This window comes from Bufo bufo, chromosome 10, assembly GCF_905171765.1.
Source record: "Bufo bufo chromosome 10, aBufBuf1.1, whole genome shotgun sequence".
Taxonomy (NCBI): Eukaryota; Metazoa; Chordata; class Amphibia; order Anura; family Bufonidae; genus Bufo; species Bufo bufo.
The window spans coordinates 62,462,628-62,480,972 of record NC_053398.1 but is presented as its reverse complement, the minus strand read 5'-3'; the positions used below and the strand labels follow the sequence as shown (position 1 = coordinate 62,480,972).

At 42.7% G+C, this 18,345-nt stretch overlaps 1 protein-coding gene across 1 annotated transcript; it reads left to right on the top strand.

The window, feature by feature from the left end:
• The first annotated feature begins 1,207 nt into the window (after positions 1-1,207).
• On the top strand, positions 1,208-14,305 carry LRRN4CL (LRRN4 C-terminal like). The gene is made up of 2 exons (XM_040409024.1): positions 1,208-1,412; positions 13,329-14,305. The coding sequence occupies exon 2, from the start codon at positions 13,329-13,331 to the stop codon at positions 14,175-14,177; it is 849 nt and encodes a 282-aa protein (XP_040264958.1). The 5' UTR covers positions 1,208-1,412; the 3' UTR covers positions 14,178-14,305.
• Positions 14,306-18,345: the final 4,040 nt, after the last annotated feature.

Here is an 18,345-nt window from a genome sequence, read left to right as displayed (position 1 = left end):
AACCATAAGTGGATGTTGAGTTTACATCACATTCTAGAGATTGGCTCTCATAAGGGGCACACAAGCTGACTTCACAGAGATGAAAACATGACACATGATTTGCCGGAAAACGGTGGCAAGCACCACTACTTTATTTGTTACATACCTGCATTGCCACCATTTAGAGGAGTTCAGCCCAAACTGCAGCACCGCAACCAGCTCTGTTGCCAGCTGGATCTTGTGGCCAAAAACTGCTTTCTCCACACCGTGTGCTGCCATCCAGACTGCCTTATCCAAAAATGTGGTTTTTGGGTTAGCAGTTGGCCACCTGTGGCTACTTGACCCTCATGAGGGACATGCGCCCAGCCGTGTCCATCCCCACAGAAATCTGGCACACTGTTCAGGGATGCCTAGCCCTGATTTGTGGATCCGCCAGGTATCACCTAGCTGGTTAAAATACAGTAGTTCTGCCAACAAAACATAGGGCTTCCCAACTGACTTCCACTTCCACCAAACCTCCTTAATACTCCACGTACAACAGAAAGCTCATATTTACTGTTTATGTACTAAAAGCAAATAAGAAATATAGTTGCCAATAGTGTTTTTCAGTCTGCAGCATGATCCTGACCGTGTCGTAGACTACTTCTTAAAAAAATAAAATAAAGGGTTAATCTCCTGATCTTCTCTGTCTACAGATGGAGACTGAGTAAGGGGGTGGACCTAGTGATCTTTTTGTTGTACTCCAGCCTGGACACAGCAGGGAGGCTTCTGTTCCAGCCACTTGTCTTTACAGTTTGTCACAGGGATGAGCAAAGGAATGTGGATATGGTTGAGCTTCTGGGACAACGAGAGAAGATTTTGTTACATATTTCTTAGTTTTAATTGTCAAATGATACCAAACCGCACCAATGGGAAACAATACATTTTTTGATTTGAAATATTGGTCAGCAGATTCATCCTTTAAAACAGAATTATATAACCTTCTATTTTAATATAAGGTAGCTTGAAACAGTGCCTGGGGCAGGAGGGGAATGGCCCATTTTGATTTTAGCGCTGTCTTTCTTCCTGTGCTCCCTTATATCAGAGCTACTCTGCAAGGTAACACTGTGATAAGTGGACCCACATATATACATCCTGATGTACTGCTATCAAACAGTAAAGAACACGCCCTGGACATCCTGTAAGATGATATTACTGGACACGCACATTGGAAAGGTGCTAGAAGCCTGGATTCTACTATTTGTTCCCTTTTTCCTCTCCTGTCACGTTCATCCCAATCACCTTCTAGTCACTCCCCACTCCCACATACTTAGTCCGTGATTCAGGAATCACATTCCATTCAGCAATGACCTCATAACTGGTGTTTATATAAAGACAGGATTTCTCTGCGGCTGAAATATACAGGGAGCAACGAAGCTGCGTTACATTGAAAGGTAAGTGCGAGGGTCCTCCTGAAATGGACACCACTCCTAAAATGCAGTAATGGGAGAGGAGTGAATGGAAAACAGTCCAATGGAACAGTTTAGGAGGTTCCAACCTGAAGCTCCCCAGCGATTGTGAAACTACAACTCCCAGGGTATTTTAACAGCCTGAGGCTAGGGGTATATAACCACAATCGCTGTAGCACGACCGGTAGTATAAGTGAGAGATGTAGTACAACATCTAGTGTTTTCTATGTTGTCTGTATATAGACAGTCTCTGTGTTACTGTTAAACCTATGAATGGCGGTTAGACATTAGTTAATGCTGCTGGTGGAGTTCCATAATACACTACACATGAGCTTAGGCTCTTCTTAATAGAAACCCATATTATTGTGTTGGTAGATTCTGACGTGCCATAATCTCTGCAGATTTGTGCAGCAGCAGCAGCAGCGAAGTGGGTGAGATTTCATGTGGACCTACTCTTGGTTTTGCATGGGGCAAAAACCCTCAGCCACATTAACTGCGGTGCGGGGTCCCATTGTAAACATTGGGAGGAGGGTTCGGCACAGATTTCACCCAGTTTTTGGCACCAAATGCGCTCTGAAAATCCTATGTCTCAACAAACCCTAAGTCTACCTGCACACATGCGGCTGTCTTGCAGAAATTTTTCACAAACTACCATGGGGATTTGTGTGCAATTCCACACCAAAAACTGCAGGGGAAATTTATCGAACCTGGTGTAAAGGAAAACTGTCTTAGTTGCCCCATATAGCAACCAATCAGATTCCACCTTTCATTTTTCAGGGCTCCTTTGGAAAATGAAAGCAATCAGGTTGCTATGGGCAACTAAGACAGTTTTCCTTTACACCAGTTTTGATAAATCTCCCCCTGCATGTGTAACTTGATGTTTTTGGTGTGCATTTGATGTGGTTTTGCCACAGATCTCACCCATGCATTGCAAAGGGTGAAATCCGCACAAACAATTGACATGCTGCAGATTTCAAAATCCTCATGGCAAATGTACATGAGATGTGTCTAATCTCCTACTCTTTGCTGGTACTGTATTAGGCCTCTTTTACACGACTGCGGGTCCACAATACACGGGGCACCGGCCGTGTGCATTCCGCATCACGGATGCGGACCCATTCACTTGAATGGGTCCACAAATCCGGAGATGCGGTATGGAACGGAAGCACTACGGAACAGAACCCTATGGAAGCACTACGGAGTGCTTCCTTGGGTTCCGTTTTGTGCTTCCGTTGCGCAAAAAGATTTAACTTGTTCTATCTTTTTGCAGAACTGAGGGATTGCGGAACTCATTCAAGTGAATGGGGTCGCGATCTGCATGCGGCTGGCCCACGGTCAGACCACGTTCGTGTGAAAGAGGGCTTGCGCTGTGTTTTTTCTGCGCTAAAATCTGCTTAAAAAAACACAATCTGTGACGTGCAGGTAGCCTTAGGGTACCTGCATGCAATGCATATTACATGCAGTTTTTCCACGCAGCTTTTCATGCGGAAAAACCGCAGCGTAATACAGTCCAAGCAAAGTGTATTAGATTAGACAGATCTCCTGTACATTTGCTTTTTCATTCCGTGACACAATTTATCTGTTGTGCGGATTTTGAATTCTGCAGCATGTCAATTATTTGTGCGATTCTGCGCCATTTTTTTTTTTTAAATCAGATATTTCTTTATTAACATTTTCCAGTCTTATTTTATCACATTAACATGATATTTTGTAGACCACAGATGTATACATTATCTGTCATATATAGTATATAATATATACATTCTATTACACATATCTACATAGGACATGGCATAAATCCACATATAGCCTCTGGTATCAAAAGTATCTTCAATGTGAGTACAATTATCCATCCTAAACAAATAAACCCATACCTCCCCCCCCCCCCCCCTCCCTAATCCCTTTAAGGCAGGACACACTCCTAAAACATCTTCCTTAGTCATCACTCTCGGGGTGTCGGCACCACATTACTCTTAAATAAGCCATCTACCATCATCTAATTCCAATCAGCGATGTTCCATATAACATCCTAGTCCATCATCAATCTTCCCATACAGCCACATTCTAGTTCCAGGTAACCCCCTCACTATCAGGCTTCTATAAATGCCCCACACACCTGCCACCATCCAATATTCTATATATATCATCCATTCTCACTGCATTCACCTTGTCATAGAAAAAGTCCTTGTAAGTGCCAGCCAGGAGCTACAGCACCCAGAATTATCAATCCAGCTGCCCCAGATTGCTTCGAATTTGGACAGACACTTCCTTTTTTGATATACTCCTCTTTCTAGACGAATCACAATATTTAATCTAGCAACATATTCTGATATATCAGGAGGTATGGGCTGGATCCACTTTGCTGCCAATGTTTTCCTAGCTTGATATAACATTCTACCTATTCCAGTAGTTATAACAGACTGTAAATTATTATCTGGTACCAGGCCTAATACACACAGTTTGGGATCCAACTTAAAACTAGCACTATATACTTTGTTCACCAGATGTAGTATTGCTTTCCAATAAGATGACAGTGATGAACATGACCACATCATGTGTAGAAGGTCAGCTTCATCACTTCCACACTTCGGACAGGCTGGACTATTTCTGTAGCCTATTTTATGCAAGAACACTGGGGTCTTATATACCCTATGTATTAAATATAGATGGGATAACCGTGCTGCCTCACTAAGGGATAAAGTAGGGGTAAGTTCCACCGCCTCAGTCCACTGCTCATCCGTGAGTACCCCTAGATCTTTTTCCCACTGACGTCTACTTGTTAATGGATACCCTTTAAGAAAGTCCTCTAATAGGGCCTGATACACCCTGGAGATTGCTCCCTTCACTGAACCAGCTGCAACCACCATATTCAATGTCTGGCTTGACATAAATGTCACTGGGGCTATCTTAGATTGAGCTTCTAAAGCATGTCTAAGTTGTAAGTATCGATAGAACTGTGAAGAGGGCAGCCCATATTCAGAGCACAATTGTTGGTATTGTTTTAAAGTTCCTTTAAAATAAATATGGCTCAGATTCCATACCCCTTTTTTATTCCACTGGGAGAATCCATTCAGATTTTCCAATTCCTGAAGTGCGGGGTTATGCCATAAGGGCGAGATGTTCATCAATCCTGTCATCCCTAAAATACTCTTTGCCTTATTCCATACTTTCCTCATAAGAATCAAGGTCGGAATATTTCCCATTTCTCCTTTTATTTCTCCTTCAATGGCTACCAACGGGGGAGACCTATTTGCAGCCCACTTTATCAGCTGACCACTCTTCCCTCCCATGTCATCTATTACCCCCCACCCTTTAAAATGTTGGAGTTGAGCCGACAGAAAATAGAGCATAGGATTAGGCAAGGCCAGACCACCGGCTTCTTTATTCCTCTGCAGAATTTCATATTTTATTCTTCCTCTATTATTTTTCCAAATAAAAAATCGGAACAGCTGCTGTATTTTATGGAAGAAGTGCACTGGGATCCATATGGGGGAATTATGCAAAATATAAAGCAACTGAGGCATGAATATCATTTTAAGCAAATTGCCCCTACCGATCATAGAGAGAGGCAATTTATGCCAAACAGCAACCTTGCTTCTAAACCTCCCTAACAAGGGTATTAAATTACTAGGAATATAATCTGCAGGGTTCATTGACACAGTCACTCCAAGATATTTAAAAGATTGCACCACCTTGAGTTCAGAGAAAGTAGCATGAGTGGTATGCATTCGAGACGATACCGGGAGAATTACTGACTTATCCCAGTTTATACGAAGTCCAGACTGATCACCAAACTGCGATATTATAGAGATTATGGAGTCTATGGAATCCACCAGATTACCTACATAGATTAGCATGTCATCTGCATATAAAGATACGCGCTCCTCACTAGAGCCCCTCCCTAGCCCTCTCATCAGTGGAGTAGATCGTAAAAGGCACGCCAATGGCTCAATTGCTATTGCAAATAGCAAGGGAGACAACGGGCAGCCCTGTCTCGTCCCCCTCTCCAATGCAACCGAGGGTGATAATTGTCCGTTTACTCTAATTCTGGCTCTGGGCTCACTGTACAGAAGCTTGACCCATTTTAGAAAACTTATTCCAAAGCCCATCCTAGTCATGACCGCCCACAAATACTCCCACTCAACGCTGTCAAAAGCTTTGGCAGCGTCAAGTGAGATCACAGCAGCTTCACTATCCTGACCTTTCCTCCCCTCCAACTGCAGGTTTATAAACAAGCGCCTAAGATTCAATGCCGTGGATTTTCCAGGCATGAACCCAGATTGATCATCATGAATAATAGATTGAATGACCCTAGACAAACGATTAGCCAAGACTTTGGCCAGAATTTTCACATCCACCGTTAGGAGTGAGATAGGCCTATATGAATCTACGAGCGAAGGGTCTTTTCCCGGCTTGGGTATCACTACAACTATGGCTTCTCTCATGGAACATGGCAATTTACCTTCACCGTATGCATCTTTAAAAACCGTTAATAAATGTGGAAGTAATATCTCCCCATGCCTTTTATAAAATTCCCCAGGAAGACCATCGGCACCAGGTGCTTTTTCATTAGGCATAGAATTCAGGGCCATCTCCAGTTCCTCCAGGGTTATATCCTCCTCAAGAAGTGAGCTATTCTCCATAGATAAGGTAGGGACACTAATTCTTTCAAGATAACCAGCTCTATCAGAAGTAGTGGTGACCAGTCTGGACCTATACACCTCTCCAAAGTGGGTATAAAATTCTCCCAGGATATTCTCATCTCCTGTTATTAGTTGTCCATCTATTCCTCTGAGCGAGGCTATGCAGGAGGGACCATTCTGTGCTTTAGTTATTGTAGCCAACAGATGCCCCACACTTTCCCCTTCAGCAAAATACCTCTGGGCCATAAATAAACGTTTATCATCTGCTCTATTCTGTATATGTTCCCTCAAAAGCTTCTGAGCTTCCTTCCATTGTGCTTCATTAGACAACGTGGGTTGTGTTATATACGTTGTTTCCAGTTGCGTAACTCTATCTGATAGCTCCCTGTCCAGAAGACGACTTTTAGTTTTCCTAACACTAATGCGCTTAATGTATAAACCTCTCACAAACGCCTTCAGGGTGTCCCAAACCACCGCCCCTGAAGTCGAGCCTATATTAATAGTTAAAAAGTCAATGATAGCTTTAGATATATCAGTTCCTGTATCCACTATTGATAGCCAGAATGGGTTTAATCGCCAGATGGGTCTAGGAGCACATATGTGCCTCCCCACCTCCAGTGTAATCAACAGTGGAGAATGATCAGAAAGGCTACGTGGCAGATATAAAATCTCTTTTGTTAGGGCTACCAATGATGAGGATCCTATTGCCAAATCTATTCTGGACAGGGAGCCATGTGATGCTGAGTAACATGAATATTGACGCCGATCAGGATATTTGGTTCTCCATATATCACACAGGTCTATCTCCCCCATCAGTTTCGCCAGAGAGGTAGGGGCAGCAGTGTATGTTCCCGACCCATTGTGAAATTTATCCAAAAAACCATTGAGATAGGTGTTAAAGTCACCTACAATTAATGTAGGAACTAACGGAAATTTAGAAGTAAAGGTAATAACCATCTTCATAATTTCAGCCGAATATGGAGGGGGAACATACACCGCCACTAAGATAATCCTAAACTGAAAAATACAGCAGTCTATGCATATAAATCTTCCATCATCATCAACGTACGATTCCTGAGCATTAAACGGAATAGCTTTATGCACCAAAATGCTAACCCCTCTAGCATGTGTGGAGTATGTAGAGTGAAATTCACACCCCACCCATGCTTTATGTGCTAGGTGTGTCTTATCGGCAGTCAAGTGGGTCTCAGATAAACATACAATAGCTGGCTGTATATCTTTTATAGCATGGAAAATAGCTGAACGTTTAGATGCCAAAGACATTCCTCTCACATTCCATGCACAAATATTAACGGAAGACATCATGGTATCTCATAAGCAAATGCAGAGTGTGGTGCCGACAACCCCAAGCAAACCTGCCCCTAGTAGTAATACTGAAAATATATCCTACCTTAACCCTCCCCCCTCCCAACTGTCCCCAAACTACCCTAAACATTCTGTCAGTCATGAACCCAATAAACAGGGGTACACCATAGACATTGAAAGTGAACCTAACCGTCATGGGTTAACACTAAAGGCACAGATGAAAAAAAATAAGTGCTTAGCTTATACCAGCGCTACACCCTGGATGCGCCAGTGTGTTGGCTCACCCAACTTCCCCCCCGACCACATATTAACCCATACAGTGTAGAACCAAACCAGTGAAAAACCAACATATAAAACCTTCCTTTTTAGAAAAGCATTAGATAACTCAATACTATTTCTAGCATTACTGTGTGTCAAATAAAGGACACAAGAAAAAACAAAAACAGTTCCATTGCAGATATCACCATCTCATCAGGTATTGTTGTCACGCCGATCATTTTCATGAGTGTCCAGCCACTGGCTTGCCTCTAGCGGATCCTCAAACATATGTGTGGATCCATTCGCCACCACCCGAAGCTTTGCCGGATACAACATGGAATAAGGCCACTGCAATGATCTCAATCTCTTCTTTACTGCCAAAAATTTCGCTCTCCTCTTCTGTATTTCTGCAGAAAAGTCCGGGAACATTAGAACTCGGCTATCGCCAATTTGAATATCAGGGATATCCCTGGCTGCTTTAAGTATGGCATCCCGGTCTCTATAATGTAGGACTTTAATCAGGAGAGGTCTTGGAGGCGCCCCCGGAGGCGGCGGGCGAAATGGCACTCGATGTGCACGTTCTATTGCAAAGAGTGGGGATAACTTTTCTTTCCCAATTATGTCCACCAGCCACTTTTCCATAAATGAGACAGGGTCTGAGCCCTCAGTACGCTCCGGTATTCCAATTAACCGCACATTATTCCGTCTTAGACGGTTTTCCATATCGTCAGATTTGGATATGAGTAGGGATACGTTATGTATAACTCGTTGCAAGTCCCTTTTAACAGGCGGTAGCTGGTCCTCCATGTCGCTAACGCGACCCTCCAACTCTCCCACTCTTTCTTTAAACTGCCGCATATCTTGCCTTATCAGCAAAACTTCCTCCTTTAGGCCTCCCATATTGGTATTTAGGGACGTGAGGGCTGTGCTGCATTGTGCCACCATTTTATATACGTCCGCTATAGTGGGTTCAGAAATGGGCTCCGCTTCTGGCGGCAACTCAGGACCCACCTTCAGCTTTGTCACCGATGCATATGAGGCCTGATCCACGAACTCCTCTCCTCCAGCCTCATCGGACATCTGAGCATCAGGCTCCGGATCAGCTACTGCAGCTGCTGGGGTACGGGCAAACTTCCCCAGCTTCGCCGCCACATCAGAGATCTTAGCATTCTGCCCGGCGCCATTTTGTTTAGCCGGCGTGTCTGTGCTGCCGTCCTTACTCTCCTTCTCCCTCTGCTTTTGGCGGGTCATATCGAGTCCGGAGTAAACCCCAGCGTTCAGGGAGGCTTCCAGTCACGATCGGTCTCCTCTGAGGTCAGATAGGAAGCGGGTGAGCGATTATATACAGGATACTATCCAGGAGCTCAGCGCCATGCGTCTTTCTACATCGGCGGTTAGGCCACGCCCCCTGCGCCATTTTTTTACCTTAGCTTTAAGTGGGCTTTTTAGCATAAAGAGAAAATCCGTACGAAAATTTGCACCATGTCAGGCACCCTTAGGCCACCTGCAGACATTGCGGAATAAATGCAGTTTTTCCACGTGGATTCCCATGCTAAGAAACTGCAGCACATTACAGTACCAGCAAAGTGTATGAGATTACACAAATCTAATGTACACTTTGCAATTTTTTTTTCGTGCGGAAATTGTCCTGCCGCGCAGATTTCAAAATAAATAGCATGTCCGTTTTGTTTGCAGTTAGTTTTAGCTGCAGATTTCACCCTTTTCAATGGAAGAGTTAGTTCTGCTGCAAAACTGTTTCAAATCCGCAATTAGACATTTGCGATTTTGGTTCGGATATGCTGCAGAAACGCATATAAATCTGCACGGAAATTTGTGCGTTTTCTTAGGTGCGTTCACTTGCCACCGTGTGCAGATGGCCTTAGGGTAACTGCACATATTACAAATTATGTGCTTTTTTTTTTCTGCATGGATTTCCGTGTGGAAAAACCACAGTGTAATACAATACCAGCAAAGTACTGTAAATGAGATTCCATACATTTCATGTATACTTTGCATATTTGTTCAATGCGGAAATTGACCTGCTGTGTACATGTAGTCCTGGATAAAGCAGAACATAGATTCGCAATGACAAGCTGAGCTCTACTACATCTATAACTTCATTTTTAAGTTACAAAGCAAGAAATGCCTATGGTTTGTCATGACTTGACTGTTAATTACGGTATATGCTGAGACACTAAAAGCTGAAATAGTAAAATCTAGCCTTGTAGCCAGGGCCGGACTGGGATTGAAATTCAGCCGTGGCATTTTGAAACAGACAGGCCCACTTGAATGGTGAAATATGTTTGTGCGCCCCCACCCCAGTGCTAACGTTATATCTGGATTGACAATATATTCAGCATTACTAAACATACAGGTGAAAACAGCACCACATACCTATTACTTCCAGTGACGTCTCCTCTGATGTAGATATATTTCCTCATCTTCTTCATTGGGAGCATACCACCATCTCGTCTCTACAGACTTTGTCACACAGAAATCTTTGGGTAGGTTCACACAGTTTTTTGGTGGATGTTTTGAGGTGGATTTTCCTGCAGGTTTTTTCAGCTAAAGCCAGAAGTGGATTCGAACAGAATTGGAAATGTAAAGAAAAGATTTATACTTCTTCCTCCTTGAACCCCCTCTTTAGTGATGAGTGAACTCGTGTTTTTAAGTTTGGCGTACTTCGGGTTATCTAAGTATTCTGTTATGGATTCCGCTACCATGGACCATAAGTTATAACGGAATTCTTAGATAACCCGAACCTCGTACGCCGAACTTGAAAATACAAGTTTGCTCATCCCTACTCCTCTTAAAAACTCAGTGTGAACCCACCCATGGATTCCTTACTTTTCCATCATACTACTTCCTAAAGTCCCAACACAGTGTTATTCTGCTGGTACCCCTCCCATACTGTGCTCACTGTGTTCCCCAATGCTACCAAATACTATACTGAAGAAATAATAGTGTCACACAGATAGTCCCCCATATACTAATGGTGCTCTCAAAAGTCCCACCAATCATTACTTATAGTGCCCCCTACAGGCATAATGCTCTCTGAGAGTACTCCCGATAGTTCCTAAGAACAATATTGACCCCTGCAGTACCACCAGTAGTAATAATGCCCCTGTAATGCTCCTAGTAGTTATAATTCCTGCCTGTATTGCCACAAAAGTGCCAGAATGAAAATAAATGCTAATCTGACCACTGCTCCATTGTTGAGTTTGCGTCACTATGAAATCACCGCTTCATCCCCGGCGTGGGGCAACTGATACAGTTGTATCTGCAGAGGCCACTACTTTCAGGGCCCAAGCTTAGCAATACCCTAGGAGTTGGTGGACCACTGCGACACTGGCCCATCTGGCATTTGCCACAATTGCCAGCTGAGCAGTCCGGCCCTGTTTGGAGCTACTATAAATCATATTTTAGGAAAATATCAGCAATTTATATGCATATCTATTACTGGAATTATATCCTTTACAAATGGAGGCCAATTTGCATTGCAGTCACTAGGAATTACATCTTCCTTCAGTTAGGGCAGTTAGAGCCAGTGACAACAATTGGACAGGACTACTGCCAATTGAAGATAAACATGTTGACTGGCTCTCTTTTGCATTGGCCTATTGCATAGGCTGATGCAAAGTGAACATAGGAGGAACGATTGCCACTACGGTCGTTCCTCCCTCATTCAATTTTTTGATTGTCAGAAGTACATCCCTGTTTACACAGTGGATAATCATACATCTTTTATTCTGTTTGCTCATTTATCAGCTGATTGCGCAATTATACAACTCAATTTTTGGGAATGAATGTTCCTATGAACGCCTGTTCCCAATAATTGGCCCAAAAATCATACAGTCTAATAGACCCTTTACAATCATCAGTGATGGGATCTGTTTATGCCACTTGAATTTTGCATACAGGAAAGGCTTTGTTTAAATCTGAATCAGAAGATCTGTTAGGGGCCTCACAAATAATAGACACCATGAAGAAAACCTGATAGACCCCATTCTGAAGATCATGTGATGATCCTCTTTTCTGTTTTTATGATAGAACAAAAGAACGGAACACTCAACAGAGATTTGACGAAAGCCAAAAGCAAATGATTTTTCGAGATGTGCCTGGTAGTTAGGATGTGTTCACATCTGTGTTGGAAACTTCTATCTCAGGTTCCACCAAAATGAGAGACAATTTTGTGGAACCTACCAGATTAAATTGTAGGTTTGGTTCCTCGTGAAATTAAAGAAAAAACGACTACCATAAATATGTCATTGAGGTATTCTCAGTGTGCAAAAGGCATAGAATATGTGGAAAAAGATAATTGAAGCAGCGCTCACCTGCGTTGGGCCACTCAGAAGCACGGACACAGCCCGGACCAGGCTGACATGAATTGTAGACAGAAAATGAAGAAATCCAGCTTCTGAAAAATGTGTCACTTTATTCCAACGTTAAGATCTACTCATGACTCATGAGTAAGGACCATTACGGTTTTTTTAGGTCCGAAACGTGTGGAACCTGAGCGTTTTTTCCTGTATGTGGAGATTTTAACGTTGGAATAAAGAGACACATTTTTCAGAAGCTGGATTTCTTTTTTTTCTGTCTACAAGGCATAGAATATAAACCATGGCTATATTAGTAAAAGTCATAGAGTTATCCTCCATACAAATTGGTCACAAGTAGCCAGAAAGTGGCCAACCCCCAGGCAACGTGTCATGTTTTACATGAAGTCTTGCATTGGCTGCATGATATAGAGTAAAAGGGCATAAGCAGATTGATATATAGTTTGTGGGGAAAGTTTTAGTGAAATTTGTATTTTATTGAGTGGCCAGTCCTATCAGTGATTGACAACTGTCTCTGTATGTCCAGTAATATACGGAAGGCTATAAGCTGAATATGACCGTCCACTGAACTCCTAACTATACAAAGAACAGGAATTAAAATTAGGAAATGACAAGTTATACTGAATCTTTTACCACAAAACTATAAATCCATCTGCTCAGCTTCTCCTACTTTATAACCTGCCATCTGCAGATCAGATCAGAATTTCATAGTGAAATGTGCATGTAAGGAATAAAAAATAGATTCACAAAAATAATGGTTCACAATCCCTGCATAGTAAATGTATGGACTGGTGGCATATCGCTAGGATATGCCAACAATTTCAGATCAGTGAGAGTCCCATATCTTGGAGCCGTATCTTCAGAACAGGCCCCAGAAAGTGAAAGCGAGCACACCACACAAGCTCGGCATGCTCTCCATTCACTTCTGCGAGACTGCCGAGTGCAGTGTTTGCTATTTTTAGAAATCCCATAGAATTTAACGGAGAGCACACTGGGCAAGCACAGCCACAGCTTCATTCACTTCTATGGGACTGCCAGAAATAACCGAGCCAGCGATCAGCTCTTTCTGGCAGTCCCATAGAAATTAATGAAGGGCGGTCGTGCATGCACAGTTCACTTTGGAGCCTTCATTCTAGAGAGAGGTTTGGGTCTCAGCGATATGCCACCAATGTCTCAGGTGAGACAACCCCTTTAAAACAAGAGCGCAGTCTGATGAAAATTTGCACCATTAAAGAAAATATCACTAATTTTTCTACCATTTCTTGCTGCTTTCATTTCACCTGTTTCCTCTGTTGTATCTTTTTTTTTCTTGCTTTCTTGTCAATTTCTGCCTTTAGATGGCATTACCTCTCCTGTTGCTAGTTCTGCCATTTCTAGCTTTTACAGCGGGCTCAGCACAAGAAGGTAGTAACTCCAGCTCTTCTACCACTGCTGCTCCATTCCCAGTCATAAACCAGACATCTGTGACGCAGCATACCACACCAAAGCTCCAAAGCACTGCAGACAAGATTGAGTTCATCATTGGAGGATCCGAAGAGGATTATGATTATGAAGATGATGCATCAACAGTTGCTTATAGCTCACCTGTTGCTAAAGTTTCCTGCCAATATGATCGGTGTGAGCATCTAACACCTTCATGTGAGGAGATTCAGTGGCAAGCAGGTGGTAAATGTCTTTGTCCAGGAATTGATGGTCCACATCATAAACCAGACTCTCCACTCTTTAAAGAGGTTCTCCTTGGTGATACGCAAATAACTGTCAACTGGTGTTCCCCTTCATCTACTGTGCATGGTTACAGAGTGTTGCATGGAGAACCAGGAGGTTCATTGGAAATGGGGCTAGACCTAAATGCCTCTTTTCGCTCATATACCATTGAAAATCTTCATCCTGGTTCTCCCTATACAGTGTGTGTGGTAGCATTTAATAAGGCAGGAGAAAGTCTGGCAGATGAGGTAGAGGACAGACCAGCTGGCAGAATACCAAGTCCCTGCAGGACTGTCCATACCACCATGCAGTCACTATATTTAGGAATTGGGTTAGGGCTGGCAGCATTAGCAGGGTTGCTTATTATTCTGGGCTTCTGTCTTTGGAGAAGAAAGAGAAACAAGACTAAGAGGGAAGCCAACATGGAAGAAACGGGAATACCTAACTACACCTATAAGGCAGGTAGTATAGATCAGTTGTGAAGAGTCATATTGAGTTTATGAAGACAGTGAGGTTTTATATTGCTGAATGTAATTACTTGGGAATGTAAAGAAGAAGTGTTTATGTTGTGATATTTATTGTAATAAAATATATTTTTATATGATAACATAATTTCATATGATTAGAAGAAGTTTTGACTCGCATTGTGCATAGAAAAAAAAAAATCACATACCTGACAATTTGTAAAAACAACATTCTACTTTAACATGGATGCCTGACACTATGTCAGTGTTTTGCAATACATTCCAGAACTGTAAGGGTTACATAGCATCATAAATCAATATAATGCTATGTTACCCCGTCAGGACAGCAGCTGCCCCATACTCATGCTGCGAGTCCGGTGCTTGGAACTCGCTCGTCTGAGAGAAGCTTAATTGATATATACAATGCATATGGAAAGTCCTCAGACACTTTCATTTTTTCAGGTTTTGTTATGGTTGCGGCCTTCTGCTAAAAAAAAATGTCCCCGTTATTCTACACTCAATACCCCATAATGACAAACTGACAACAATGTCAGAATCTTATTTTATTGAAAAGGAAAAACTAAAATATTCAGACACTTTACTCAGGACTTAGTTGAAGCACCTTTGGCAGCAATTACAACCTCAAGTCTTCTTGAGTATGCTGCCACAAGCTGGGGATTTTCTGCATTCTTCTCTGCAGATCTTCCCAAGCTCTGTCAGGTTGGATGGGGACCGTCGGTAGACAACTATTTTCAGGTCTCTCCAGAGATGTTCATTTGCGTTCCAGTCAGGGCTCAGGCTGAAGGATATTCACAGAGTTGATTTTCAGCCATTCCTGTTTTGTTTCGGCTGTGTACTTCGGGTCAATGTCTTGTTAGAAGGTGAACCCTTCGCCCAGTTTGAAGTCCAGAGCACACTGGATAAGGTTTTCATTTAGAATATCTCTGTACTTTGTACTTTGCTCCATTAATTTTCCCTCAACCCTGACCAGTCTCTCTGTCCCAGCTGCTGGAAAATACCCTCACAACATGATGCTGCCACCACCATGGTTCACTGAAGGAATGTATTGGGCAGGTGAAAAGGAGTGCTTGGTTTTCTCTAGGAATGGTGCTTAGAATTGAGGCCAGAAAGTTCAATCTTTGTTTCATCAGACTAGAGAATCTTGTCCAATCAACTAAATTTAAGTGGACTTAAAACAAGGTGTAGAAACATAGATGGGAGGCCCCCAGTGCTAAGTGTCTTATGTAGCTACAAGTGTTAAGTGTCATACTGTAGCAAAGGGTCTGAATACTTATGTTCAGACGACATTTTAGGTTTTCCTTTTTAATAATTTTGCAAAAATTTCAAAAATTCTGTTTTCACTTTTTCATTATGTATTGAGTGCAGATTGATGGGGGGAAACATTTTATTTTTTATTTTAATACAAGGCTGCAACAGAAAAAAAAAAAGTTAAGAAAATGAAAGGGTTTGAAAACTTTCCGAATACATTGTATATAATGAGGAGAAAGGGACACCGTGAGTTAATCAAACAGCTCTCTATAGTAACAGTGAACAGCTCCTCTCTCCTTCAGTGTAATTGTGAGATTGGATATTGGAAAAGGGTAGGGGGAACACTATGAGGTGTAAAAATCAAAGTAGACCTACCCACTAAGAAATCAAATAACTAATTTGCAGAAGCCATGCAAAGACACAAGATGTCTACACAGGACAGTTAAGCAACTAAGGTAGGTAATTTTTATTATTTAACAATATTAGGCCTCATGCACACGACCGTTGTTGTGTTCCGTGTCCGTTGTTCTGTTTTCCGTGATTTTCTGCGGGCCCATTGACTTTCAATGGGTCCGTTGAAAACTCGGATAATGCACCGTTTGTCATCCGCGTCCGTGATTCGTGTTTCCAGTCCGTCAAAAAAATATGACCTGTCCTATTTTTTTCACGGACAACGGTTCGCGGACCCATTCAAGTCAATGGGTTTGTGAAAAAACACGGAGGCACACAAGATTGGCATCCGCGTCCGTGAACCGTGTCCGTTTTTTTCCTATCATTTGCAAGGCAAACTTGACTTAGATTTTTTTTTCACTTTTCATGTCTGGTGATCCTCCAAAAATCAAGGAAGACACACAGAAACAAAAACGGATCATGGAACAACGGAACCCCGTTTTGCGGACCGTGAAAAATACTGTCGTGTGCATGAGGCCTGAGTTTGATCAGTTATTTCCATCAGTTATTGTGAGCCAAAGCCAGTAGTGAAGTCTATTTAGAGATAAGGTGTAATGGAAAGATCTGCACCTGGTTTTGGTTCACAATAACTGATGGAAATAACTGATCAAATAACGGAAGTGTGAACACAGCCTTACTGAATAATGTACTTATTGCTTGCAATATAAATATCACAGTCCATTTAAACATTTGTAGTATCTGCCAGAATATTTAATGTCTTCACTGCATCTCCACTTTCCTGAACCTTTTCCTTAAAATATAAATTCCTTCGCATCTCTGTAAGATGACTTGGGGCATAATTGCTAGTTAATGGACTGTGTTTCCGTCTGACCATTAGAGATGTCGCGAACATAAAATTTTCCGTTGGCGAACGCGAATTTCCGCAAATGTTCGCGAAAGGGCGAACCGGGCGAACCGCCATAGACTTCAATAGGCAGGCGAATTTTAAAACCCGCAGGGACTCTTTGTGGCCACAATAGTGATGGAAAAGTTGTTTCAAGGGGACTAACACCTGGACTGAGACATGCCGGAGGGGGATCCATGGCAAAACTCCCATAGAAAATTACGTAGTTGACGCAGAGTCGGGTTTTAATCCATAAAGGGCATAAATCACCTAACATTCCTAAATTGTTTGGAATAACATGCTTTAAAACATCAGGTATGATGTTGTATCGATCAGGTAGTGTAAGGGTTACGCCCGCTTCACAGTGACAGACCAAACTCTCCGCAAACAACCGCAAACAGTCCATTTGCACAACCGCAAACTCCCCATTTGCACAAGGTTGGATACCAAGCTAGCCATGTCCCGTTCCTTGTCCTCACTGACGTCATTGAAGGTCTCTTCCTCCACCCAGCCACGTACAACACCAAGGGTCCTGAAAGGTGACAACAAGCCCCCTGGGACGCCTGCTGTGGTTGGTCTTCCACCTCCTCAAAGCCACCTTCCTCCTCTGACTCCTCTTCTTCAGACTCCTCTCTCTGCGTTGCCGCAGGTCCAGCAATCGACGACAACAAGGCAGCTTCTGGTGGTGATGGTGACCACAACTCTTCCTCTTCATGCTCATCTACAGCCTGATCCAGCACTCTTCGCAGGGCACGCTCCAGAAAAAACACATATGGGATGAGATCGATGATGTTGCCTTGGGTTTGACTGACCAGGTTTGTCACCTCCGCAAAAGGACGCATGAGCCTACAGCCATTGTGCATGAGCGTTCAGTAACGCGGCCAGCAGAGGCTGTCCTCTTTTTTTTTTTTTTATTAAAAAAATCGGTTCTTACCAATTTAATCTCTGTTTTGTCCCCTATCAGGGGCCGGTGTATGGAATAGATTTTAGGAACCGGGAGATGGAAAAAGATGGTTGGTCGGTCCTCTTACTTCCAATTTGGGGCACTGCGCATGCGCCGTGCAATGTACTGTGCCACCCTATATGAGTGGTGTGTTAAGTAGTACTATTCCTATCAGTTTAATCCCTGTTACGTCCCCTATCAGGGGCCGGTGTATGGAATAGATTTTAGGAACCGGGAGATGGAAAAAGATGCTTGGTTGGTCCTCTTACTTCCAATTTGGGGCACTGCGCGTGCGCCATGCAATGTACTGTGCCACCCTATATGAGTGGTGTGTTAAGTAGTACTATTCTTATCAGTTTAATCCCTGTTACGTCCCCTATCAGGGGACGTGTATCAAATAGATTTTAGACAACCGCAAACAGTTGTCAATAGTTGACACACTCATGACATAAATTGTATTCCTCTATGTGTCAATCTAGTGATGACTGTGCTCGTACACACGTTTGGGAGATTGCAGGCGATGGGGGTTTTTCAACGCCTATGGTCGTGCTGAGGTAGTTCAGTGACAGTTAAGTGACCCAGAAAACAATGATTTTGCAGTGTGAGCCCATTGTTGGCCTAGTAGGCTTTAATGATCACCTTAGATGATCACAAAGAAAATTAATGTTTTTTCTATGCAA